Source organism: Falco punctatus, assembly GCF_963210335.1.
Source record: "Falco punctatus genome assembly, chromosome: 11".
Lineage (NCBI taxonomy): Eukaryota > Metazoa > Chordata > Aves > Falconiformes > Falconidae > Falco > Falco punctatus.
Window position 1 is genome coordinate 30,201,411 of NC_137591.1, and position 18,858 is coordinate 30,220,268.

The window sequence follows — 18,858 nt, forward strand, 5'->3', positions numbered from 1 at the left end:
AACATGCAAGTAGAGAAGGACATTTAGAGGGCTTACAGAGCTCTGATCAAGGTTGGAGATGGGTGGTGGGGTCTGGAAACTGAGGGTGAGGATGGACTTTGGGCTGTAGCTCAGGGTTGCAAGGTCGAATACCAGTGCACTGAGTTGGGAAGCGGGCCTGGGGAGGTTGGTTGTCTGTGAGAACTTGCACTTCCCTTGGTCCCAATCCTCCCTTGCAGTTTTGGATCCTCCAACAAATCTGACTGCCAGTGAAGTCACTCGACGGAGCGCCCTGCTCTCCTGGGTGCCTCCCGTGGGAGAGATCGAGAACTACGTCATGACCTACAGATCCACCGATGGCAGCCGGAAGGTGAGCGAGTCCTCACAAAGAAAGAGGCTCATTAAGTCAGGGAATAACACAACTGTGGAGAAATGAGCAGGAGAAACCCAACGAGGTAAAAGAATGACGCTCACTAGGTCAGGGAGAGACCAGAAGGGCAAACGCTGCTTTCTACATAAGCAATACTTTAGACAAAAAGTTAGAAAACACAGGAAAAGATTGCCTAGGGCAAAATCTTCATGTACATCTGCAGGTCTGGGCAAAGAGGGCATACCTGGGAAGTCTGGAGGAACAGGGGAAATTCCCAACTTGGGAAACACAAGCAAGCTGAGGCAGGAGAAAATTACCCCGCAAACAGAGATGCTGAAAAAGCCATTTGCCCTTCTTGCAAAAGGAAGATAGGAGCAGACAGCTAATTAATCCCGCAATACAATATATTTGATTATTTAATGAGTACGTCCATATCTGCCTGTCCGGAGGCTGCTACAAACACTATCAGGAATACGTCACTGCAGAGTCTCATTGCCTTTGCCGGTGCGACTGGCTCGCCGCAGCCGGAGGATAATAGCTTTGCAAAGGGGTTCGATATAATGCTAAGTGGCATTGGCTGACGACCAGAAAAATTAACATGACAGGAACTGATGGAGCCAAAACTGGCTGATAACTAGGTTTTGGCCAGCTCTGCTCCTTGCAATGCTTGGGCAATCAGTCATGCCCCAGATTGAGGGCACGCAGATCCCGACAGAGTCGGTAAACAGAGCATACAGACTGCAAACATTTACATCTCCTGTGCCTAAACCAAACCAGCTAGCTTTCTCCTGCCCAAACCATCCCAAAAGGTCAAATATATATTGACACCACCTTGACTTAGTCCAGGGGTGTAAGCAGCCATGCAACGCTCCTCGGCCAGGCACCAAGGGCTGCAGCAGTTTGTAGCTTCCCTTCCCTCCTCGCTTGCTCCTTAGGCTCCCCATCGCTTTTCTCATCTGTTGCTCTTGGTGTCTACCTCCTTCTGGGACCCATGTACAGGAGCTGATTGTGGATGCCGAGGACACATGGATCCGCCTGGAAGGGCTTTCTGAGACCACAGAGTACACCGTGCGCCTGCAAGCTGCCCAAAACACCATGCGGAGCGGCTTCATCTCCACCACCTTCACCACAGGTGAGGACCTGCACCGCATCAGCTTGGCCAGGTGGGGTTTAGGCCACTCACCATGCTGGCAGACACAGACTGCTTTTGTGGGCTCTCCCTTCTCAGGCAGCATTTCACCATGATCCACAGAGAGGTATCTTCATTGCCACGACCTACAGTGCTGTTTTGCTATGCAAAGTTAATGGCTATACCTATATCTATAATACAACACAAGACTCAGTCCAGGGCAAGGGGTTTTGAGCTTCAGACCAGGAACCATCTACCAAACCCTTTACCTTGCCCTTGCCCCTCCTCAAATGCATAAATAGAGGGGGAAAAAAACCCAGAAGTTAACAACATGTATCAAGAGGTATGCTCTTGGAAAGAGCAGGGAGAGACTCAGCTGGTCTCTCCATGCTGTAAACATGGTCCAACCTCTCAGATATATCATAGAATCATAGAATAGTTTGGGTGGGAAGGGGCCTTTAAGGGCATCTAGTCCAACCCCCCTGCCATAAGCAGGGACATCTTCAGCTAGGTCAGGTTGCTCAGAGCCCTGTCCAACCAGACCTTGAGTGCTCCCAGGCATGGGGCATCTCTGGAAATATCAAGCAGGTGCATCTCCACTACCATCAGTGGAGTCACGGACAGCAGGGCCAACGTGCCCGCAGGACTGTGATCCCACAGATTTTACCTAATGGCATTATTCCTCCCTCCTCTCATTCCACAGAAGTCACAATCCACTGAGGTAACGGGGATTTCCTTTCCAAATCAAAGGGTGGGCGTCCACGTCCAACCCTCACAGATAGAGTGCTTATGCTTGCAAGAATGACACTTGTATAAAAATGTCACCATTGCCCCCACCTTTTGCAACCATTCACGTTAGAAACTGTGCAAAGCATGTTGTCCCTCCGCCTCTTTGAAAGCCATGCTAGGCCTGGGCACTTAACAGACAGAGTGCCTGTTGTTCAGGGCTGAATCCAATTGCATTTCTCCTGGGCTTCAAAAGCACTAAGCCTGAAGACGATGTCCACCAAAATTCCTCCCATCTGTGCTGCCAGTTCGATTAGGAGAGTTTTCTTTGCATCTGCTGCAGATACACTTTCCCATCTCAGTTACATGCAAAGGTCCCTTCATCTGCTTTTAAGAGATAATAGAAACTATTTACATTACCAAAAAAAAACCAGAAAAGACTTCCCTAATGCATCTGTGGATCAGGTTTTCCTGTTATTCTCACCTCTTATGCAGGCATATAAAGCCAGCGCAATTCAGGCAGGTGACGAAAAAATGCATGTCATCTTTGAGGTTCTTTGAGAGTCAGGGACAAAACTGCATGGGGCTGGCTTCTCCACTGGGATAAAGCAGCAGAAATCCACTCACGTCAGGCAAGGAGAGCACGGTTTCCATTAAACACAAATGCCAGACCTCGGCAGTATTAGAGACACCATTGCCAGCTGATGCAGCATCCAAACACACGTTTAATTGCTTTTAAGATGAAGATAGGCATCAACTAGACACCAGCTTCTCCCCACTTACCCCCCGTATCGATCAGACAGAAGCACCCAGGAACGACCGCTGGGGCAACGCGATCCATGGGCAGCATCCTCAGCAAAGAATCGGGGTCTGGGATTCAATTATTTCATTTACTCTGGCAGCGCATCAGGGCACTTTGCAGAGAATAAGGACTTGTCTTTAAGGAGACAGGAAAAAAAAAAAAAAAAACAACAAAACAAAAATACCAACCAGGCTTAATTTAAATTGTTTTGCTTCCTTCTGCTCACAGTACACATCCCGGGGTTCTGCCATTGCTTCTGACATATTAATAGCTCAGCCTCTTTGTTTCATGTTTGCATAAGGTTCTTGGGGAATTGTATACAGATGGGACAAAAGGAAGAAACAGATACAGTATTTATAATTTATAGTGGTTTGAAATGTCTTTCAAGGTCTCCTTCACTCCTAAAGATATGAATATAAATTAAGAAACGAGTAATCTCTGCAGAGCTCAGGGGAGCCTGAAGTCGTTGTCTTTGAAGCAGTTTTCATTGTTGGATACTCTAAAATGCAAACACTGCCTCACCACACCTTGCGTTACAGAGCACGGAGACAGGAAAAAATAGGGAGTCTTCAACATTTGGACAAAGTGACAACCTCCAAAGTCTCCAGGTGGCATGAATGGGGGGGAATACACCCAAGTGGGAAATAACAGACAAGGGTCTGTACCCTGGTCCTACAGGGTATCATGCAGTCGTGACGGATGTACACAGCACACCCTTTGCACCTTCTCAATGAGTAACCAAGGCACCCTCCAAAGCCACATCCATATTTCCAGCTCTGCACTCATCTACTCCAGCATCCATACGCACCAACAACCACATTTTGCATTAAAGGAGACTTTAAAAATCAAACTCAGAGTTGACATCCCAATATTGTTGGGGTCTTGTAGTTCAGACTCTTTTAAACTCTGACCCCTAAATGAGAAGTTTCTTCCTTAGAGGACACCTGGAGCACAGCCACACAGCCTGTGCTGTCTGCCCATCTCTAGTATCTGGCACAGCCTAATTCCTGCTCAGTTTGCAAGTGACAGTCAGCCTGGCATAAGTCCACCATTGTTTCCAAGGGCATGGATCAGGAGAATCCATCTGGAATCAATAAAGTCATAAAACTTGCTTGTAGCTGGCAATCCTGAGAGGAGGACAGGTTCTGGTATTGTCACAGCTGTCTAAATACGCCGGTCACGGCTCAAACCCCAGGGTGCAGACACAGTGCAGAAAGATGATGCAAGAAGTGACATCCCTCATCATTCACAGCGAGGTTACAATGCGCCTTTCCAATATGCACACACTTTTTTCCATTAAATCCTCCAGTGTTGTTGGCAGAGGTAAAGTCCCTCCACTTCACAAAGTAACTTGAGACGCAGAAGCCAAATTAGACTTTTCCTGGATCACAACCAGTGGGGCCCAAGGCATGTGGAAAGGGTGTTGCTCTCCTTAAGTTTTTCTTGGGTTTGTTTTTTTGTTGTTGTTGTTGTTTTGTTTTGTTTTTTTATCTTGCAGGCGGCCGTGTCTTTGCTAACCCTCAAGACTGTGCCCAGCACCTGATGAATGGAGACACGCTGAGCGGCATCTACACCATCTCCATCAACGGGGACCTCAGCCAGCGGGTGCAGGTGTACTGCGACATGACCACGGATGGAGGCGGCTGGATTGTGAGTAGCCGTGCGGCTGTCCTCTGTGTTGTCACCATCACAAAGTAACCGAGCCTCACGCTACCAGCAAAGCCAAGCACCACGCTGCACGGGAACGACAGCAGGCTTAATATCGCATGCTTCATTTCCCACGCCATAGGGAATGGCCCACGCTCCAGTAATAATAGTTACACTTGGAGAAATGCCCTTTGATTTATTTGACATGTTTGCAGTGCTTCTGGAGAGCAAAATCTGAGAGTGAAGCTGATTTATTGTTCTCGAAATGAAATTAATGGCCGGTAGCTTTCACAGAGAATGATTCACGTTGCCTGCAGTAGGAGGGTGTCAGGCATCACCCCAATTGAGTCCGCACAGGAGCACTTTAGAAGCAAATGCCTGTTTGGCTTTTGAATTGCACAAACACTGCCTGTCTTGATGTAGATGGACTGACAGCTTAAGTAAATAATGCTCTGGTGCTTTGATTTTATTCATGTCAAATGCTTGCTTACACGCATTACACAAAACCCTGCTAGATGTATAGTTAAAACAACAAAAAAAAGGACTTCCCCAAATGCTGATTTCTAGCGTGGGTATTATTCTAGCTAGGAAATTTACCTCCATCTCACTCTGCTTCAGACCATCCCCTTGCATGCCACAGAAAGAGCCAGCTGAAAGCAGAATCACATGCTAGAAGAACAGTCACCATGCATTGGGTAGAGCAGAAAGCTTGACGGCTGATTCCTTCCTGTTAGAGCATTGATTTGCCTTGGACATCATCTAACATCTCTTCAGTTTCTCCATCTGCACATGAATTAATTGCATGGCTACAATTAACACTAACTGGATGGGCACTGCAATTTGTGCCTCTGAAAGGGGCAATGGAAAGAAAAAGTATTGTCTTTACTTCACACTGATCTTCCCCCACCACAGGTCTTCCAGAGGCGGCAGAACGGGCTGACTGATTTCTTTCGGAAATGGGCGGATTACCGGGTTGGCTTTGGAAACCTGGAGGACGAGTTTTGGCTGGGTATGACCCTCACTGGTTGTCTGTCAATGACACGTCAAACCTGAGCCCCCTACGCACCGTGCTGCTCGCCCATGCCAGCTGTTGGTTCCTTGCCTTTCACCCCACTCCTCTACGCTCTCCCTCGGACAGTTTTTCTTCCATTCATTCCCAGCCCTTCACATTAGAAAGTCACTCAGGGGCACACAACATAAAAGCACATTGTGAAGGCCAGCAGCTCCCCAGTTTGCTCCTCCTAGGAGAGAAGGGGCTAAGCTGGGAGTTTTCATGGACCAAAAAGCATCATCCTCCTTTGGATGACTACAGGTTGCATCAGTAGCATCTATGGCTCACGGACCTCGCCTGGCCTTGGCCAGCAAGCCAGTTGCCCGAAGAAAGTAGGAAAGGGGCAAGTGGGAGGAAACCCAGCACAGCTCTGAAACAGAGCGTGCTGCCCCAAAACCTGAACACAAGCCAAGGCCAGCCCTGCAGCGTGAACACGCTCTGGCTCGTGTGGAAGCTTAGCAGCAATGGGAGAAGCACCAAGGCTCCGCAGCTGAACGCCCCCAGCTTCAGCAGCAGTGTGGAGAAAGCTGAGCCTGGGCCTTGAACCCACCTCTCATAGCCACGGGGAGGTGAAGCTCAAGTGCAAACAGAGCTCAGACCCCACCACTGCCAGGAGACACAAAGACTTAGCCAGAGTGCTGTTGCTTTTTGGTTCCCCTCCTCGCACTCATTTCCCACAGCTGTGTTATTTACCTAGAGCTCTTTTTGTTTGCTCACGGGGCGGATCCAGGCACTGGGTCTCACCGGGTGTCTTGCTGCTTGTCTCACCAGGCTTGGACAACATCCACAAGATCACGTCCCAGGGGCGCTACGAGTTGCGAATAGACATGAGGGATGGCCAAGAAGCAGCGTACGCCTACTATGACAAGTTCTCCATCGGTGACTCCCGGAGCCTGTACAAGCTGCGAATCGGGGACTACAACGGCACTTCAGGTACAACCTCCTTGCTAGCAAGTAGTAAGGAAATCCTGGCACCCATGAGTCTGAAACTATAAAGGAAATCGCAGCATCAAAGCTCACTTGTTTGGAGCAGCAAGACACAAACCCATAGCCCTTTCTGCCTCCCTGCAGTCCGTCATGTAAACCAGGCTGGATAAATCCCACTAAGGACACAGGGAATTTTCCATCGGGGATTAGATATTTAATATCAGAGGCATTACTGTTCAGATAACCAGGTCAATCATCAGAGGTGTCATCTCACTTGGCAGTAACCGCAGAGTGCTATTGATGCTGTGCTGGAGGGTGTATTTATTGCCCTCCCACAGCAATGGAAAAATCTGAAATCCTCTGCATTGTTTCCTCTTGCAGAGGCCAAACAATGGCCAGTTTTTCAAGGACACTGTCACACCTGCTTGCTCAGTCAATGCAGCAGCATGAGGCTTTGCCCACCAGAAAACAGTGGGTGATGGAAGGAGGGCACGGAGGTCTCTTCCCAAGAAGGGGGAGAGGGGACGGCTGCAGCCTCTTTAGCTAGGATAGATAGGATAGACAAAACTTCACCACCATGTACTTAGCAAGGAACCACACACCATATCCAAGATGCAGGAATTTTTTATTCCAAACCTGGTAGCTGCTACTGGAAAAACAGCAACAGGAATCTTGGTTGTGTGCAACAAAGCACTTGCTCTGACCTTAAGTCCTAGGGCATGAGGCACCCAACCTATTACCAAAAATGCCAGTAACTACTGCAGACATGACTCCCTCCCTTTCCCCACACAAGCTCCCCTTCTAGCCGCCCAGCCAAGGAGCTTCTGCTCCACCTTGAGCAAAGAGAGCCAAGACCTGCCCAATGGTTCATGGCCAAGAGGTGTCCTAGCAAGCTTCTCTGTGCCTGGACTGCACGGTGCTGGCATGAGTCTACTTTGTATTTTCTTAGGGACCACCAAGGAGCATAGTAAGAATGTCTCCTGTAAATACATCAGTTGTAATAAGCATGTTTCACTTGGATGTTCTTTCACCCAAAAGCAGCTTTTTTGGTCCTTAGTAAGAAGGTGAGATGAGGTTTGTGGTTTTGGTAAAATAAGACATCACACACCTCCCAAAAGCTTCTTGCCCTTATCCAAAGTGAGAAAAGAAGGCTAAGCATCTTGGTTCAAGGGACAAATGCTTGGTCTCCATTAGGCGAAAAAGTTCCCTTTGGCTCACAGGAGGGAAGGAGGCTGAAAGAGTCCTGAAGTTAAATAGTGGAGCCAGGCTTTGGAAAATCAGGGATGCCCAAATCTAGGACTTAGTTCATTTCTGAAACACTGAAATTCAGATCCAAACTCATACAGCATTTTATCTGCCAAGCCCAAGCAGCCGCTGAGCTTTGCTATGGTCTGTACTGATCCTAAACGGACAGCAGAGGACCTCAGATGAACCAGTTGTGAGCAATTCCAGTTAACGTTGTTCCCAGACCTTCAGCTGCTTGAGCCATGGATTGGCAGGCTGCCACATCTACCAGAATATCTTAATTTCCTTGTGAAAAGACCAGGTGACTCTGGCTCTAACACCTTTAACGGCACCTCTTCCCACAGGGGACTCCCTCAGTTATCACCAGGGCCGCCCCTTCTCCACCAAGGACAGGGACAACGATGTGGCTGTGACCAACTGCGCCATGTCCTACAAAGGGGCCTGGTGGTACAAGAACTGCCACCGTACCAACCTCAACGGCAAGTACGGGGAGTCCCGGCACAGTCAGGTAAGGACAGAGCTGGGCTGAAAGCCTTCGGCATTTCTTCTAGGGGTGTGACCAAGCCTGACAGCAAGCCTAGGCTAGAGCTGGGGCCGCACAGTCCATGCACCAGGGGTGGGAGCACCGGTGGGGTGACCCCACACCAGCTGGAGCAAAGGGAACCACCTTCAAGCCATTTAAGCTGATGCTTTGTGCCTCAAACTGGCTGCCGTGGTCATTTACCATGGCACCTTACTGCATTACATTAAAAAAATATTACATACGGGAAATCTGATCAGGAGCCTTTGAGCAGTGGGAAAAACAAAGGCATGGCTGCAGAAGAGTTTCTTACCCTTCCTGTAGCAAGTTCTTCCTTCTGACTTCTCTACAGCCATCAACCCTGTTTCCTTCCTTTCCAGCTCTGGTTTCTTGTTAGGGTCTTTCTTTACCCTGTGCCTTTCTCTCCCTCCTGCCAGGGGATTAACTGGTACCATTGGAAAGGCCACGAGTTCTCCATCCCCTTTGTGGAAATGAAGATGCGACCTTACAACCACCGTAACATCGCTGGGAGGAAGAGACGGTCCCTACAGCTCTGAGCCAGCTGAACCCCTCCTGCCTCCCACCACCTGACCTTTTCTGTCATTTGTTTGTATTTTATAATATGAAAAGGGAAAAAAAACACAATTACTACTCATCTGAGATAGCAACCTGCCCCCCCACGAGTGCTGGAGGGAACCAGGGTACAAGCAAAGGCCGTGTGAAAGGGAAGACCTCGTTGCTTTGCATCTGTCCCAGAGAAATACCAAATTTCCAGTTTCCCTACCCCAGTCCTCTGGCCTTTAACATGAGAACAAGAAAGAGACAGACAGATTTTTTTGATATTTTTTTAAAACACATAGAAATCCCCAGCAAAGCCTGTTAGAAATGTTTGTCACAGGGCTCATGGCAGAAACCTTCCCCACAGGGACCTTGGGGCAGCCATTTCCACCCCAGTCATGGCCAGGGACACCCGTCCTCTCCCTGCCTCCCTGTTGCCTCCTGGAAGGGAAGTCCCAAGCTTCATGCCATCCTGTAGACACCAACTCTTCCAGCAGGCAGAGGCCCATCTCTCTTTCTGGCCTGGTCATCCCTCCCCTACACACAGGCACTGCACACATGAAGACAAACTGAGGATGAGCAAACGCAAGCTCATCCCATCCCCAGTTTTCGCACATCACACCAGGAGGGCTTGGCAAGCATCAGCATATGTAGGCAAACTTTAGAAAGCCCACAGCTCATGTGCTGGCCCCACCACAGCCAAATTCATCCTCATGTACATGGGGTGTAGGGGAACAAGAGCTGTTCCACCAGCCCCAGCCTGTATCATCCACGCCTTCCAGTTGAACTCATCCCACTCCAGGTGCACAACATCTGCCTGGGTTGTGCTGAGCTTGATGGAGAAGAAAGGAGTCAAAGGAGAGGACCTGGGAGAAAAATCACTACTTGTGGTCTTGAGGCCTAGGGCCCGTTTCCTCTGCTATTTCTACATCCCACTGCGCTGGCTTTCACTGAGGGCATTGGTCCCAAACCAAATAGTCTCAGAGAAGGAGCAGCAACCAAAAGAGCCACCACACAAGCGCAGCCCAGCCTGAAGCCGGCAGCTGGTACAGCCCAGGCGCTATTTTGCAGAGACCTCCACGGTACACGGGGAAGGATGGCAACACAGCTGAGGGAAGAGAAGCGCAAGCTGAGAAATGCCCATTCCTTCCCTTCTCCTGCACCACCCCTCTTCGCTGCCATCACAAGAGGGACACAAATCTCAGTGCCTTGGTATCAGCATCTCTCTAACAGGAAATCAACCTTTTCCCTTCCTGGAAGGAATGTTTAGTCCATCCAGATTCTGGAGCTCTTCAAGACTCTTGAAAGAATAGATGAGTTCACTCTTCCCACCCTTAACTTCTCCTCTTTTAAGGAAGATGGACCCTTTGGATAGCTCTGGCTGGGTCCTGTTACCATTGACACCACCTCCATGTAGCCCAAATGACCACCCACCGGAGTCACTCCTCTGCTGAGTGCTCGGATCAATGCTGGGTATTGTCACTGGTCTGGTCTTGGAGAAGGGACTTGTCCCCACAGCCAAGGACAATACAGCTCATCATTGGGTTTGCAGCCAAGGGAGCATTACAAATGCTAAACACTGCTTTGTTATTTTATCACACTGAAGCTGCTTTGTCTCAAGAAACATCTACCAGATGGCAACATAAAGGCATCTTTACAGTAGCTTATAATTCAGGCCAGTGTCTCTTTCATGGCCATGCTCCTGGATCTGCTGACGTTACTCACCATGGCTGCAGAGCTGAAGAAGGGCATTAAGCAGGAAACGCAGCCTCCTTGTCCATGTACTGGCACACAAAATCATAGCTAACCCCAAGGTCAGGATCAGATCCAGGCTCCAGCCCTTCAAATGGTCAGCTTACAAGCTGCAGTCCAACCTGGAGGAAGGATGCTGTAGCTCAGCAACATCACGTGTGTAAATGAGGCATCTCTTGTTACTTCCAATCAGCATCAAATCAGGCAAAAAGTCAACCAGTTGGGCAACAGGTCAGTCAGAGAGGCTGCAGATGATGGGAACTCTTGTAGGACATGGCCGGTGTCACAGATGGCAGCACGTCACACCTCCTGAGCAGCCTGCCCTGTTTTAGGTCCTAAAAGTCAAGCAGCAGCCACAGCCGATTAAAACCTAAGAAGCCTCCTAGTGGACCGGCAGAGTAATATTTTTCCCAACATCACCAAGAGTTTATGGGCAAGAAGTGTCCTAACAGAAGCACTGTAGTGCACCGGTTATAACCAGGAGCAGAGACGGGCGGTGGATGGTGTTCATGGCTGCTCAGATGGTGCTGTTTGCTTGTCTACCCAGGCAAAAGGAGGAGACATCCGTGGAAACACGAGAGCTCATCACTAGCAATCAAGTAGAAGGCAAGAACTCTCTTTTGAAAAGTATGAGTCAAACAGAAAATCAAAACAAGCTTTTTCCAGGGGGTTCAAAAGAAGATCCTCAAAAAAGTTGATTGTTCTCTTAACAGATTTACTGACGCATATCTCTCCCTCCCTGCTCATGTTCGTCATCCCTTTTATAAGTCCTGTAACTGGGATGAGAGGGCCCAGTTGACACAATGCCATCATTGAGTCTGAAGGACACTCTTGGAGATAACACCCGACCTTCTGGTGCTGTTATATACCAGTGCTGGTCCCTGCTCTCACACATGGTACCAGAGTGTTGTCTTTCTATTACCTCGGTGAAACGCAGTTGCTAAAATCTTTTAAAGGAAAGACTTCTACACGTCATGGTTTTCTCCTGGTGATAGCCTAAGCACGCAAATTAGCAAGGATGACATGGTCATTTGGGCCATTGTCCCTTGTTCAAGTTGCCCACATACAAGATACAATTTTCCAGAAATTCATTTTTCATTATTGCCTGATGAATTTTCCTGGACAAAGCTCCTGCCAGCAGTTTCAAGCAAATTTGTGCTTAACGTCGATGCTACAGAGCGTCAGAGAGTGTGATGAAGTACAATCTCTCTGCACCCTCCGTCAGTGGTTGGGCAAGCCCTTTTTCTGAATTCACTCTCCAACCAGACCAGGTTTGGCCCTTGTCCCCCATCAGCACAGTGCTGAGACTGAATTAAGTCTTGGCATGAAATTCCCAGAAGCCAAGCCCAGATGCTGCCAGTGCTCATCTCACCTTGACTCCAGCACGTGAACCATCACTGGGCTCTGGTGGCTCCTCTGCCATCCAGCTCATACGACCCAGGCTTGCCCCAGAGCCCAGAAAGGAACCTGAAGCCATTACCCAAACCCCACTATCCACTGCGAGATGCCAGCTCCCACAACATCAAGCAGGAGGAAGCACGTCATGTCCTTCACCCAGCAGAGCACCACGTGTACCCAGGACCCTCTCAGCCTTTCAAAGCTGCCTCTTATTTCTAACCCCAAAATCTTGGAAGAAAACACCAAGGGACTTTCATCTCTTGCCCAGTTTTGATTTCCCTCTGTTTCCATTCCAGCCAGACCCCCGAGCCCACCATGCACTGCACTAAAACATAACAGAAAAACCCCAAACCAAAAGTTCTTGAAAGGAAAAGCTGCTTTTACTAAAGTGATCCTTAAGACAGCACTTATAAATTAATAATTTGGGGAAGGAGAGAGGCCAGGCCCTCCCCAAAGGTAGCTGGGTTTTGGCAGGAGGATGCTGGAAGAGCATCCACACAAAAGTTTGGGAGAAGCCTTTGTTTCTACTGCTTTCCTTTGCATTGCTTTACCATGGGCATCTCAAGGCGTAGTACCAGCCTAAACGCGCTTTTGCCCAGCCTCTTACCTCCTTCCCAAAGCGACGCTCCCCCCAGGAAGCATCAGGGTGCGGACAGCACAGCTTATGCCATCTTCATCGCCAGTGCTGCAGCAGGTGAGGGCTCGAGCAGTGGTGTCCCCACGCTGGGGCAGCCCTGTGCCTGCCACAGGCTTAGAGCAACCTGCTGAAACACAGCAGGAGCTCAAACACCCACCTGGTGCCTCACCTCGGCGCCAGCACATGCCCTTCATCCAGACCCAGCGCCACCCTCCTGGGATGTCCCCACCGTCACACCCTGAGGTAACCATCACCCCCTGCCCTGTGGCCCCCTGCGATGCCCACAAGCTCTGACCTTACCAGACACTGCCAGCAAAGAGCACCCCCCCGCCCCCGCCAAAACCCTTTAACTCCTGCTTACACCGCTAACAGAGGGCTCCATCCCGGGGCCAAGGGAGAAGCCCATCCGTGTTTCTGCCAACCAAGCACCCTGGGATGGCCATCAAACCCAGTTGGTACCCTCCAGGTTCACCTTCCCCCTTCCTTAAACCTGATGGCACCCAGATGGCGGTGGCAGGTCCTTGCCCCTTCTGGGAGCGGGGCGGGGGGGTCGGGTAAGGTGGAGGGAAAGACTCATCCCTGGGGACGTGCTCATGCTTGGACCCACCTCGGCACCCAGCCTACAGCTCTCCAGGTGTCAGTGGTTTCTCCGAAGAATGGTGACACGAAGACCTAAACAAAGAAATGAGCAGTCCCTTGTGTACAGGTGTTACCCTGGAATTGTATTTATTACTTTAAAAAAAATTTAGAAACCATAAATAAGAAGGAAGAACCGAGGCAACGAAATCCCTTGGACAGGTTCTGACGAACTCAAACACAAACCAACGCAACCAAATGAGGGGGAAGATAAAAGCAAATAAATGCATAAATAAAATAAATAATATAAATAAATAATATATTAAACAAGCCTCCCCACCCTGTAATGAAAACGTAGCTCGGAGAATGGGATCGACGCTTGTTAACCATTGTTAACTAGTATTTTTAGTCCTGACCGCTCTTAGGCTATGTATAGTTCCTTTTTTTAATGCATTTTCTATACATTAATAAAAGATACCGAAGAAGCGAGCCGTGTGCCTGTCCAGGAGCGGGGTGGGAGCGGGGTCCTGGCGCATCCAAGCCCGGCAGCGACACAGCCCCCCCCGACCCCACTCCAAGCAGGGACGTGCATTCCCTGCCCCTAATCCTTTATCCCACAGGAGAAGGAGCACAGGCGGCTTGTCAGCAGGGATTCGCACGCTCTCCCCCTCCTGTAGGACATGCCCTGCCCCAGCAGAGCTCAGATCCTTCTGCATCCAAAGCAGCGGTCCACAGAGGCTTGTTTTTTTTGCTCTGCTCTTTGCAGCTGAGCTGCAAGGTGTCGTACAGTCGAGGCAGCCGCCCCAAGAAAACATCCTCCTTGTTTGCAAAGCACAGCCAGAAATACCAACCAGGAGGAACAGAGCAGCTGAGAGACAAATCACATGCCATGTGATTAAAAAAAAACAAACAAAAAAACAGAGGGAGGAAATTCTGGGGGCAGCCCAGTGTCAGCTGGTGGTGCCATGTCCATCCTTGGAGGTGCTCAAGACCAGGCTGGAAAATGCCCTGAGCAACCTCATCCGCCCCCATGGCTGCCTCAGGCAGCAGGTCAGCTCAGAGGCTCCCAAGACCCAACCCCCCTGCCACCCCCCCCACCTCCAAACTATTCTGTTAAAATATATAACAATAAAGTGACCCCAAAGTTGGGTTGGTGTGGCCGGTCCTTTAACCACGGTAAGGCAGGGAGTTGTGCTTTGGCCTCAGCCCAGCGCAAAACATTTTGTTAATAAATTTAGCTGCTCCCATGAGCTAGAGAGGCCCTCAGCTCTGCAGCTTGCAGCCAGAGAAAGCAAAGCCACAGTGTAAATGCTCAGAAGCAGAGCAAAACAACCCCAGAGTCTTCAGTTAGAGCTATTCTCCCAATTTAGACAGCAATCTGTTCCCAGCACGATGGAAACCCCACCAAAAACCAAATTGCAAGGCTATTTCCAGCAGAACATGCTCCCCAGTGGAAAACAACAACAAAACAAAAAAAGCCACGAAAAATGAAAAAGCAATATTGATTTAGCAAAAATCTCTGGGACAAGTAAGAATTTCAGAGGATTTTGAAAGCTGTTTCACAGACAGACTTTATTTAGACCTCCTTGTCTTAAGTTTTCAAGTTTGACACGTAGCCAGGCAGGATGAGAAAGCCCAAAAGAAGCTCTTCCGCCAGACTGGTTCAATATTTTCTAAATTTAAGTTCTAAGAGGCAAAACAGGGGAATTTGCAGCAGTTTCTCAACTTCTCTTTCTTGCTCTGATTCAAAAGAAAAAAAAGAAAGAAAACAAAAAAAAAAAAAAAGGAAGTTGTGAGCAGGGGTATCGCCTACCTTGGCCACAGCCACCGGCACAGCAAAACGCCAAGCCTGAAGCCTGGTGGACTCAGCTGTCTGGATCAAATGAACTTTTTCATGTTTGAAGGGAATCAGTGCCATGGAAGACCCTTCAGGCAAGCCCAGGATGGAGATGGGTTTGGGATGGAGAGGAAGGGTGGTCTGCACCAGTGCTTGACGTCCCAGTCTCACCATGCTTGGCCAAACAGTTGATCCAATGCAGTGGGTTTTGTTTATGGTCCCTTAGAGGAGGGCATTGCTCTCCATTGTACCCCTCGTGCAGCATGTCTGGGGCCAACTGGGGACCCCAGGACCTCCATTCCTTGCAGAGCACTCCAAAAAATGCTCACCTGGAGGAAACACGGTCTTCCCATTGCAATAACCAGACATGAGAGCTGGGCACGCAACGCTCAGAAGTTGGTACCCAGAGAAGGCAGGCGCATGTGGGACCACAGCATCCTTCTGGACCATAACCCACCTCTCAAAATCAGAGCCGTGGCCCAACTCCATGCTTCAGATGGGATGAGAAAGGGGTCAGGGCTGGCACAAGCTCTTTCCTAAATGCTCCAAGTTTTGACTTAAGCCAGGAAAGTGTTTTGCCCCACCACGCCAACCCCTGGGGAGCTCCTTCCCTGTCACCCATTGCAGGTGCCCACCACTCTCATCGCCCTGGCCCCCTCTGCCCTTGCTCAAAGCCATCTGTATACTCTAGACACAGTCCTGCAGTATCACATGTGGTGGGATTGCACTTTTCCAGCCACTCCAAGGAGCACACGTCCCCAGGGAACCCAGGCTTTGCGCAGGCACACACTGCAGGCAGCCATGCTCCTCTTTGGGCACTTCCAGCCATCACAGAGCATCACATCACCAGCTCCCCCATCTGCACTTTGTACAGAGAGATTTCATCACAGCCCTCTTACCAAAGTCCCCTTCTTGCATGAGCGATGCTGGAGAACTTTGTTCCACCAGCAAACAACAGGAGGGTGTACAAAGGTCCTCAGCAAGGGCGTTGGGCATCCATCCCAAACCTGGAGCTCAAGCAAGGCATTCCCAGCAACACACCCCACAACCTCAGCCCAAAAAACCACAAGGGAAATGCTCACCCAGGAGCAAGCAGCACTGTGGGAGGAGGTGCAACGCCTGCAGGAGCAAGGCTGGAACAGATCAATGAAGGGGCATCCTCGTCCCATGAATTCACAGCTGCTTTATGCCTTGCGGGATGTGATTTTGATAGCACCATCTTTAACATGCTTGGGCTTTAATTCCCCCTCGTAAGCCTGGATGTGCTCATCATCCCTTTAAAACCTCATTCCCATTTTTATATTTTCAACTCCTGTGGCTACAGGCTCTAAAGCTTAATTACGTAGAGTGTAAAAACAAAAATAAATATCTCTTTTAATCAAATCTAAATGCAGGGCTTTTATATTTCATTGATTTGTCCCATCTCCCTGGGATAAGGAGCACTACAGCCATGGCCCTGACACGCAGTAATTTTTCTGCTTCTAAGACATTATAACAATCTTCCCCACCAAAAAAATATAATCTGCATTGTATACATCATATTTGAGGCAAGATCCTAGCTATGATTAGGGACCTTCTTACAGTGGCATTTCACTCCCACTATTTTGGATTGCCTCCTGCTGTCGGTGGGGATGCTGAAGGTGCGCAGCCCTCCTACAGCACGCACCATGCAATGTATAATAAGCCCACTCATTCCCAGCGACGTAGCTGATCCTCTCTCTCCCACCCAGGTTATCCCCTGGGTGTCACTCCCCCGTGGGCACCAGGGCCTGACACAGCTGCCAGACAGCAGAGTGGAGCACACCAGGATGCTGGTGGGGACACAAGCCACCTCTGTTGCCCACAAGGGCACCTTGTTCCCAGGCCATCCCCTGCGTTTGGTGACATCGCAACAAAAGACGGGTTTGAAGGAAGTAATTCTGCAAATGTTTAGGAGAAAAACCCTCCCCATAAGTGAGAAAAGGGGGGAGGGGGGGTGGGTGGGCAGGGGAGTGGGAGATCTTTCCAGAATTTCAGCAGAAGGCGTTGGAAATGGGCAGGAGCAGCAGAGAGGACAGTCCTGGAGGAGCATCACTGGCAGCCATTGTCCCCCTGCTCCTGGGGACAGGCTCTGGCCCTCCTCCTGGTCCCACGTCCCCTGCTGCACTCATGCAGAAAGCAGCCAGCACCTGCCTGCTCATCACCTCGTATCGGTTCCTCTCCCGTGACCCAAAGCCACCTCTCCCCTGCCCAGGCGAGACTCTGCCCCTCCAAATAAAGGAACCTGCTCTCCCTCACAGGGGGCAGAGAGAGGCAAAACACCTCCAGGAGAAAGGTCTTCAGTGTGGTTTAACTCTTTCACCCACCATAATTTGCATTTTGCTCTCGGTTCCCTCACTAGGGAGGGTGTGAGCCCCCCCAAGCCACCCTGCCCAAGCCCCAGCACCCAGCTGCATCCTCCCCACCAAGCCTTGCTAGCAAACAAGATGGGGAGGAGGAAGAGGAAGAGTCTTTGAACTGTGAAGAGCAAGGGTCAAATATTCCCCATCCCCAGGCAGGAGCTAAGCCCCAAGGCAGCGCAAAACATCCCAGCACAAAGGCACATCTTGGCCAACCGCACCAGGGCCACCAGCCAAAATCCTCATGTGGTCCCAAGCCAAGGGACATCAGCTCACTGGAGGTCTCCAGGAACAGCTTCCCCCATGGAAGTGGCTTATGGAGGTGAAGGAGTAATAAAAACATTTAAAAAAAAAAAATTGGCAGCCACTTATCATGAAAAAAATGGGATTGGATCTCCCTGCCCACCTCAGCTGGGCTCCGGGCACTGAGGGATGGCTGCCGATTGCTCCTCAGCATCGCAGGGCTAAGCCAAAGGAAGGACTGCACAGGATGGCACAGCCAGCACAACTGGTTTGTCACCTAAAAATCCACCTTGGCAGATCAGATCCAACACCCATCCAGCATGGGAAACCCCCGGGAGTGGCTGCTCTGGGAGGAGGCACAAGCTACCTCTTCCCACTACTGAGGGCACACGCTGGTCCTCAGGGGGCACTGGGGCTGCGCTCGAGCATCACTTGCTCCTCTGCCTTTGGTTCCCACCTCCCACAACTCCAGCCCTTGGGAGGTGATCCCACGCCCATGCCAAGGGAAGGAGCACCCCCATTCACCAACGAGTTTTTCTTCCCCTGGCCTTCATGTAACCGATCCTTGAGCCATTCCTAAGTGGGAAGGCACCACCCGGCACATCTCCTCACCCCCCTCACCCACCGCCAGCACTGCGCATAGGATTTCCTCAGGAAGGAGTTCCTGAAGGCTCGTGTACACAAAACAATCATCAGCTCTAAACCAAGAACAAGCCCTCACCGGTTCCCTCCGGATCCCCACGGCACACACTGGGACACACAGCCTCCTGCCCTCCCACATGCATGCGGGTCCCCATACCCCATCTTTTCTCAACACAAGCACCAAGCAGAACTTGAGGAGTCACCCAAGGACCCCACCTTGCTCCCACCCCAGCCCTTTCTCTCCCCTCAGCACCAGGGAGGGAATCTCCAGCAGACCTGGACCCACCTCAGCAAGCCCAGCTGCACCCAAAGCTGCACAGGTGACGGGTGGGGAAGAGCCACCCCCATAAAACACCCCAGTTTTGAGGCATTTCCCCTAAAAGCAGCCTTTCCCTCATGCAGGACTGCACCCCAAACCAGCACACTGGCACCAAGGTGGGA

At 50.2% G+C, this 18,858-nt stretch overlaps 1 protein-coding gene and 1 long non-coding RNA gene across 7 annotated transcripts in view; one reads left to right on the forward strand and one right to left on the reverse strand.

Annotated features, from left to right (window-relative positions):
* The window catches only part of TNR (tenascin R), a 78,062-nt gene extending 67,379 nt beyond the window's left edge, over positions 1 to 10,683 (forward strand). For both annotated transcript variants that reach the window (XM_080407522.1, XM_080407523.1), the window contains exons 16-22: positions 219 to 349; positions 1,349 to 1,481; positions 4,505 to 4,656; positions 5,566 to 5,662; positions 6,476 to 6,637; positions 8,221 to 8,384; positions 8,834 to 10,683. In XM_080407522.1, the coding sequence (XP_080263648.1) occupies positions 219 to 349; positions 1,349 to 1,481; positions 4,505 to 4,656; positions 5,566 to 5,662; positions 6,476 to 6,637; positions 8,221 to 8,384; positions 8,834 to 8,953 (959 nt within the window). In that variant the 3' untranslated portion in view covers positions 8,954 to 10,683. The remainder of the gene's footprint in view (positions 1 to 218; positions 350 to 1,348; positions 1,482 to 4,504; positions 4,657 to 5,565; positions 5,663 to 6,475; positions 6,638 to 8,220; positions 8,385 to 8,833) is intronic.
* LOC308071711 overlaps positions 1 to 18,858 on the reverse strand; it is a 93,734-nt gene that overhangs the window by 67,271 nt on the left and 7,605 nt on the right. Inside the window, exons 1-2 of one of the 5 annotated variants that reach the window (XR_013931283.1) lie at positions 17,737 to 18,694; positions 10,680 to 15,055 (exon numbers count right to left, since the gene is read on the reverse strand). The exons of 3 other annotated variants lie outside the window; for them this stretch is intronic. This is a non-coding gene — a long non-coding RNA (uncharacterized lncRNA). Of the gene's footprint in view, positions 1 to 10,679; positions 15,056 to 17,736; positions 18,695 to 18,858 lie in introns of those variants that run through there. One more of the 5 variants, XR_013931282.1, reaches the window with a different exon arrangement.